The sequence below is a fragment of the Caenorhabditis briggsae genome (genome assembly GCF_000004555.2).
Source record: "Caenorhabditis briggsae AF16 supercontig from assembly CB4, cb25.NA_100, whole genome shotgun sequence".
NCBI lineage: Eukaryota > Metazoa > Nematoda > Chromadorea > Rhabditida > Rhabditidae > Caenorhabditis > Caenorhabditis briggsae.
This window is the reverse complement of record NW_025543502.1, coordinates 11,310-19,600: the sequence shown is the minus strand read 5'-3', so window position 1 is coordinate 19,600 and position 8,291 is coordinate 11,310. Positions and strand designations below refer to the sequence as shown.

At 35.4% G+C, this 8,291-nt stretch overlaps 2 protein-coding genes across 2 annotated transcripts; both read right to left on the bottom strand.

Annotated features, from left to right (window-relative positions):
* Window positions 1–1,650: 1,650 nt before the first annotated feature.
* Cbr-dhs-13 lies at window positions 1,651–5,438 on the bottom strand (the record flags this gene model as incomplete). Its single annotated transcript, XM_045241110.1, has 3 exons — window positions 1,651–2,187; window positions 4,362–4,481; window positions 5,373–5,438. 3 exons carry the CDS (start codon window positions 5,436–5,438, stop codon window positions 1,651–1,653), a joined length of 723 nt encoding a protein of 240 aa, XP_045100850.1.
* Window positions 5,439–7,166: 1,728 nt separating this feature from the next.
* Window positions 7,167–7,593, bottom strand: CBG24127 (the record flags this gene model as incomplete). The annotated part of the gene is made up of 2 exons (XM_045241109.1): window positions 7,167–7,214; window positions 7,417–7,593. 2 exons carry the CDS (start codon window positions 7,591–7,593, stop codon window positions 7,167–7,169), a joined length of 225 nt encoding a protein of 74 aa, XP_045091258.1.
* Window positions 7,594–8,291: the final 698 nt, after the last annotated feature.

Sequence of the window (8,291 nt, the reverse complement as noted above, 5' to 3'; positions counted from 1 at the left end):
GATCCCTCTAGATCCTTCTAGATCGTTCTGGACCCTTCTCGATTCTTCTAGATCTCTCTAGAGCTCCCTAGATTGTTCTAGATTCTTCTAGACCCTTCTAGACTCTTCTAGCTCTTTCTAGCTCATTCTAGATTCTTCTAGAACCTTCAAAAACCTTCTAGATCCTTCTAGATCCTTCCAGGTCTTTGTAGATCTCTCTAGATCTCTCTAGACTGTTCTAGGTCCTTCTAGAACCCTCTAGAACCTTCTAGAACCTTCAAGATGATTCTAGGTCCTTCTAGATTTTTCTAGACCCTTCTAGGTCCTTCTGGACGCTACAGTTAATGTAATTTTTGTTTTTCGACAACCCAAACATATAAGGCGACTCCCTTGGCTTATATTATTATTGTCCCTGCGAGTACCCCAAATGCACCCAGTTGGATCACATGACTCTAGATTCTTGGTTCATTTCCCCTTCTCTTTTTGTCTTTTTCGAGTTCGCGAAACAAAAAAAAGAAGGTACACTCAAGTCATCAGCAGACACCACGAGTAGCTTAGCAAGAACGGCCTCGTGGTTGGTTGGCTGCTGCTGCTGCTATTTTAAAACAAATATCAACAAAGCTTTTGCACAAAAGAAGAGAGAGAGAGAGGAGAAGAAGGTTAAACTTTCAAAAAAAATATTTTTTTGAAGTTTTGATTTTTATTGACAGTTGATTTAGGAGATCAACTGTAGGTAGCTTGTTGTTTGGATGACCAAAAAAGAGGGGCTCAATGAGCACATAGACTCTAGGAACCATATTTTTGGCACCGACAGCCAAGTTTGGACGTGTCGCGGTCGCCAGCTGAGTAGCGACTTCGCTCGTAGCGATCGCTTAGAACTCATTCACCGCCTCGACAGTCTGACTGGCTTGTAGCCCTTTTTGAAGTTCATTGAATGCAAATTTTGAAGCTAGCTAGAAGCCGAAACGTTCAGCCAAGCATGTGGCCTAGAAATTCGAAAACCTAGGCCACCTAGAAGTCAACCTTTTTGGCACCGAGCCAAGTTTGGATTTAAGCGGGTTAGAACTTGAAAATCTAGGCCACCTCAGCTAGCTGTCCATGTACGCTTCACAGAGTTAGAAGCTGGAACCCTCAGTCATGTATGTGGCCTAGAATCTCGGAAACCTAGGCCACTGTCAGCTGTACCCAATTCACATGAACAGAATCATGAATTCTTGGGGTCACTGGGTGCAAAATAACACACAACACAAACGAAAAATCACAAGACATTCCATTCGGCTAGATTCTCTATCCGTTTGATTTCATCTTATCATTCTCTTATCACAAAGATCAAAACGCCTGAAGGCGGTGGAGATCGAAGAGGGATTCCCTTGGAAAATCGATTTTTCAAAGCGAAAATGGGCCAGAATCTGTATTTTTAAAGATGCGAGATCTACCGTAATCTAGTTGGGATATCTACCGTACCCAGAGCTAAAAGTTAGGTTGAAATCAGACGGAAATCGATCGTTTTAAGCACTCAATTGGGTCGAATTCCAAAAAGTCAAAATCGGAAAGAAATGTCGTAAGATGTTGTGTATTGTACGCATTGTACGCATCGCATTGCGGACAATACCCATTATCTTACGACAATTTCCGAAAATTCGAATTTCCGGGTAGAAAAGCGCGGGGAATTTAAATTTCGGTCATTTTTATAGAATATGTATCGTTTTGAAGCCAAAAGGGCCAATAAATGCCAATTTTTCCACAAAAATCCGGGATTTGGCTTTTACCTGGCGCAATAGTATTGACACGAATGTTCCGCCTGGCCAAATTCAGTGCCAACGATTTGCTGAGCCCTGTCAACGTGGTCTTCATCACCGAGTACGCTCCAATCTCGTTCATAGGCGAGTAGCCGGCAACAGAAGAGACAAAGACAACGTTGCCCCGTCCCGACGCCTCCAGATGTGGAACGGCTTCTTTTGTCAGCTCGAACGCCGATTTGACGTTCAAATCGAGCATCTTGTCCCATTGCGAATCGGTCACCGACATCAAATCGCCATAATGTGGGTTTACGGCGGCATTTGATACCAGAATGTCGAGTTTTGTGAACCGGTCTAGTGTGAAATTGATGAGTTTCGTACGGTCTTCTTTGTTGCCGACGTGGGCCGTGGTGCCGTGAGCATCGATGTTTTCGAGTCGGAGAGCGGCGACGGCTTCCTGGAAATTTTCGAAAAATTTTGAGTTTTTTTGGTCATTTGGAGGCAAATTAGGATAGATTTGAACATTTTTGAAATTTTGGGTCCCGCCACGAAGAGACAAAAGCTACCTTATCTCGACTAAATTTGCTCCAAATTTTATGAAAATCATACAGATAGGTTTGTCTTGATGTGAGCTTCAAAATGAGTTTAAACACGGCTAGGTTTAAGAATTTTTGAAAATTTGGGTAGACAAATAGTACTATATATCGGCAAAATACAGCCCAAATTTTATGAAAAATATACAGATCGGTTTGTTTTGTTTTGAGCTACAAAATGAGTATAAACAAGGCTAGCTTTGAAAAAATTTGAAATTTCGGGTCTCACCACGAAAAGATAAGAAGTACTGTAATTCGGCTAATTTCGATCCAAATTTTATGAAAGTTATACCGTTTGAACTGTTTTGTTGTGAGCTTCAGAATGAGTATAAACAAGGCCAGGTTCGAAAAATTTTGAAATTTTGGGTCCCACCACGAAAAGCTAAAAACTACGGTATCTCGGCTAATATGAGCCCAAATTCCGTAAAAATTATACTGTTCGATCTGTTTTTTTACGAGTTACAAAATAAGTATAAAAACGGCTAGGATCGAAAATTTTGGGTCCCACCACGAAAAGCTAAAAGCTACCTTATCTCGACTAAATTTGCTCCAAATTTTATGAAAATCATTCAGATAGGTTTGTCTTGATGTGAGATTCAAAATGAGTATAAACATGGCTAGGTTTAAGAATTTTTGAAAATTTGGGTCCCACCACGAAAAGATAAAAAGTACTGTATCTCGACTGAATTTCGTGAAAACTATACAACTGAAAACATGATTTTTAATTTCCAGAAAATTCGAAACATTTTGATCTCTGGTATTCCCTCTAATTACCGCCTAATTAACACTGATTACTCATATCAATAAGTCTACATGTGATATCTTACTTGTTTTGTTTAAAGGGACATGAGGTCAAATTGTTAAGAGACACAAATAGTTTTCAAATTTTTGCAAAAATGGATCTATGAAAAATCGTTTTAGGAAAAAAACATATTTTCCGGTTTCTGAACTGTTTTTGGTTTCAATTTTTCCAGAAAATCATAAATATTTTGATTTACAACATTTTTAGAAAAAAAACTTGTGTTCAGTCATATGAGAAAATTCTGGAAAAAAGAAAGAAAATACGAAACAACAATTTTGGAGCAAAACTAACCGAGATACAGTACTTTTTATCACTTCGTGGTGGGACCCAAATTTTCAAAACTTTTCAAACCTAGCCGTGTTTATAATTATTTTGAAGCTCATAACAAGACAGTTCTAACAGTATAATTTTCACAGAAATCGGAGCAGAATCAGCCGAGATACAGTACTTTTTACGTTTTCGTGGTGGGACCCAAAATTTCAAAATGATACGAATCTAGTTGTGTTTATACTCATTTTGAAGCCCATAACAAGGCGATTCCAAATGTATAATTTTCAAAAATTCGGAGCAAAATTAGTCGAGATACAGTACTTGAAATTTTTGGGGGTCTCGAGTGGAAAAGTACAGTAATCCTTAAAAATTTGAATTTTTCGAAATTCTCAGAAACTAGTCGTGTTTATACTCATTTTGAAGCTCTTGGGGAGTGGAATTTAGATGTATTATTAAAAATTCACAATTTTGGGTCTCGAGTGGAAAAGTACAGTAATACGAAAAAATGTCCAAATCTAGCCGTGTTTATACTCATTTTGAAGCCCATAACAAGGCGATTCCAAATGTATAATTTTCAAAAATTCGGAGCAAAATTAGTCGAGATACAGTACTTTTTATATTTTCATGATGGGACCCAAAATTTTGAAAAATTTCCAAATCTAGCTTTATTACTCATTTTGACCTAAAATTGATGTTTTTTTTTTGTGAAAAACGGTTGAAAGTTATGGATTTTCAGCGATTTTTCCCCAAATTTTCAGCTTTGAAATTGGCTGAAATTAGTTGAATTTTAATGAAAATATATCAATTTTTCTACTTTCTTAAGTTGAAAAATTGCAAAATTTCAAGAGAAAAATCGATGATTTTTGAGAAATTTCGGTAAAAAATAGCTCTAAATCCTTCATTTTCAGTGATTTTTCAACCAAATTCGATGGAATTTTTGAGAAATTTCCAGAAGTTTCCCGATTTTTCCATCTAAAAATCCCTATTTTTTTCTCGAAATTTCCCCCAACTCACATCCACATTCTTCTCCTTTCGACTGCAAACGACGACAGAAGCGCCGGCGGCGCCAAGTTGTTTGGCAATGGCGAAGCCGATTCCCTGGAAAAACAAAAAGCGAAAATAAATGATAAAATACTGGTCAGACAGCTAAATGAATGTGTTTTGTGGTGGTTTTTTCGTATAGAAAAGAGTAAAAAATAATTAAACATCTTTTTTTTTCGATTTAAGAACTAGAAGAGGCAAAGATAGTTGAAATTTTGGAAAAAAAATTGGGGAAAACATCATATTTTTCGAAAAATTTCCAGAAAACTTCTTATAAAAACTGAAAAAATATAGGCAAAAAAGCTAAAAAATTGATTATTTTTTCCAATTTTCGGCAATTTTTACTGAAAAATATCGAATTTTCAGCTCAAAAATCGCTTTGTAGGACAAAAAATCGAGAATTTTCAGCGATTTCCTCGTACTTTCAACAAAAATTTCTATATTTTTACATTTTTAGTTCTGAAAAATTGCGAATTTTCGCCTGAAAAATCGATTTTAGGACAAAAAATGCAAATTTTCACTTGAAAATTTCCCGATTTTTCGCAATTTTTATCTAGTTTTTTTTTCCACTAAAAATTTCCTTTTTTTTTGGACTAAAAATGCTGTTTATGACCGAAAAATATGGTCATTTCAATTCATCAAGCATAAAAATAGGAATTTTCGGCTCAAAACTCGAAATTTTAGGCCAAAATTCGAATTTTCGGCGATTTTTAGCACTATTCCAGCTTAAAAACCGCTGGAAAAGCAGAAAAAAACCCTGGATTTTACATTTTTAGTCGATTTTTTCCGCTATAAATCCGAATTTCACGCCTAAAATCGCATTTGTTTTCCCCTAGCAAAATGAGTTTTAGCTCAATTTTTAAGGCTAAATTAGCAACTTTAGCCTATTTTTTCTCGAATTTCTTTTTTTGAAATTTCAGCTTAAATTCATCCTAAAACTTCACAAACCTTCGTCGAGGCGGTGACCAACGCCACACGATCCGTCAAGAATTTCGTCGCCACTGATGATGCCATTTTTTTTTGTACCCTGTGTATTTAAACTTTTTGAATAATGGTTTTTTGTCTTTTATAGACATAAATTGGGCGGTATTTAGACAAACAATTGCAACACAAAAAATATTAAAAACAGTGTTATGCAGGTCAAATGATGGTTGTTTTTCAGTGTAAAAAATAACAAAAAACTATTTTTTTTAATAAAAAAATAATCATAAGAAAATCATGTGAACAGCAGCAGGAGAAGTTGGAATGGCCGATTGAGACGAGAGGAGGAGAATGATAAGATGGGCGGTCCGATTGGCGGTGGCGGCGGCGAGGAGACGAGAGAGTGTGGGAGGAGAAGAGACGCAGAGATAAAGAGGAGAAAAGAGGATGATGGACTGTCTGAGTGGGATTTGTGGGAAACTTGTGGATATGGGAATTTTTCTAGAATTTTCTATTTTTGGGGTTCCCAAATATAAATTTTGACTTAAAACAGCAAAAAAAACGGGGGAAATTTGAATTTTTTGGGCTGGAAATTTAGCATTTTTTAGTAAATGATTGGAAAACTTTGGAATTTTTTGAGCTAGAAATTCAGAATTTCGGATTTTTTCCAGACAAAATATAAGGTGTTTTTAGGAGCTTAATAGGGCAAAAAGGTATAATTTTCGTTTTTTTTTCAATTTTTCAAAAATTTTGGATTTTCAGAACTTTTGAAGGGAATTTTAAGAATTTCAAAGCCAAAATTTCAAATTTTTCACTGAACAAAATTTATTGAATTTATCAAAAGTCACAGAAAATAGTCACTGATAAGCGAGAGGAATGGTCTGATGGGGAAGACCTGGCCAGCGGCGTCAGACACATTGACACGAAGCGCGCCGATGTGACGTCTCTGTGTGTTGGCTGCAAAAAAACGACTTTTTTTCGTATACGATTTGTTCTTTATCGGTGATTTTCCGTGGGATTTTGACCTTTTTTAATTTTTTGTTTCGGGCAAAATGACTTTTTAAAAAGGGTTTTTAGGGGATTAAATCTGAAAATATCGAATTTTGATGGCAAAAAAAGAATTTCCAGCAGAAAACAGCACATTTTCAATGAAAATTGCATTATCAATTAAAAAATATTCTTTCAGAAAAAAATTATTTTTTCCAAATTTTCGGATTTTTTCAGTTTCACAGGATTTCCAGAGTCACAAATCTTCCATTCCACACGATGCCGACGTTTCAAATAATCCGAAAAAAATTATTTTTCGTTGACACAAAAAATTTCGAAAAAACATGTCTCTACGAATTTTACTGATAACCGACACTTGAAAATTTGAAAACATTGATAAAAAATATTCTGCGACAAAATTTTTTAAAAAAATTCCAAGATTTTCATGGATTTCTCCCCGAAAATAGGAAGAAAATGGGTGCAAAATGGGTAAAAAATGGGTGAGAAAAAATAAAAGTCCGCAAACACGGCGCATTGCGTAGAGTGCGTCAAAGCCGACGCGCAACGCCGTAAATGGAAAATTGCGAAACTTGTTGGGCTGTAAAAGGCTGAAAAAGAGCTGAAAATTGGAGAATTTCGAAAACAATTGGATTTCAGACCAAAAAATCGATGAAAATCTAATTTTTATTATATAATTCCCAAAACCGTACAGCAGAAATTTCATAAAGATTTTCCAAAAAATAAAAAATAGAAATTTAGATTAAAAAATTCTTAAAAATGGCGAAAGATAGAGACAAAATAATGCCTAATCCAGTGATGAAGGTCTTCTGGCTACTAGAGTTGCACAAGTTTTCCTGACAGAGACATTGTTTGGCGGCGATTCTGAAAAATTAAAAAAAATAAGCTGAGCAATTTGGGGGTTACCCTCGAATTCCAACACTTATACATCCGTCAGTGAGATCGTCGGTCTTTTCGGCGCATCGTTTTTCGACATAGTAGGTTCCGTCCTGAAATGTTTTTTTGAAAATTTAAATTTTTAAAAAATTTGAAAATAATTTCTATTTTTCGAGATTTTGGGACTTACAGATTTGTGTCCAATTATCGAAAGACATCCCAAATTCTCAGGAGCACACGAATTGTTGCGAATCTCTCCCCGGCACATTGGGTCTGGAGCCGAGAGAAAGACCCCACAGGTGAAACATTCTAGTTGGAATGTTGTGAGAGGAAGGAGGATTAGCAGGAAAATTTGAAGAGGCTGCATACCTGAAAAACTGAGCAATTTGAGAAAAAAAAGTTGAAAAAAAGATTTTTGAAAAAAACAACTTTTTTTTCGAAATTCTCAAATACAATTTTTGAAGACTTGATCTTAAAATAGACGGTTTTTAACTATAAATTCGAATTCCTCATGCTTTTTCACCCCGGGAACTCAAATTTTTAAAAAAGTGTCGTCAGGTATTGGGTATTGTCCGCAATGCGTACAATACCCAACATCTTACGACAATCTCAAAAAAAAATTGAATTCTTGGGTAGAAAAGCGCAGGAAATTTGATTATCGATCGTGTAAAGCTGAAAATAAAATGGAATATAAGTTTTGGGAGATTTCGGAAAATTTTTTTACAAAAATCAAAAAATGTTTTCCAAAAAAGTTACTATTCGATTTTTGAAGATTTTAATTCGAAAAGAAGAAATTTTGACCCAGAAAATTTGAGTTCGCCATGCTTTTTCACCCCAGAAACTCAAAATATTTAGAATTGTCGTAAGATATTGGGTATTGTACACATTGCGGAGCATACCCAATATCTTACGACAATTTTGGAAAAATTGAATTTCCAGGTAGAAAAGCGCGGGAAATTCGATTTTTAAAAATGTAAAACTTGGAATAAAGATAGAATATGGGTTTTTTGGGAGATTTTAGAAAATTCTTTTTTTGAAAAAATCATGAAAATATTGTGTATTGTC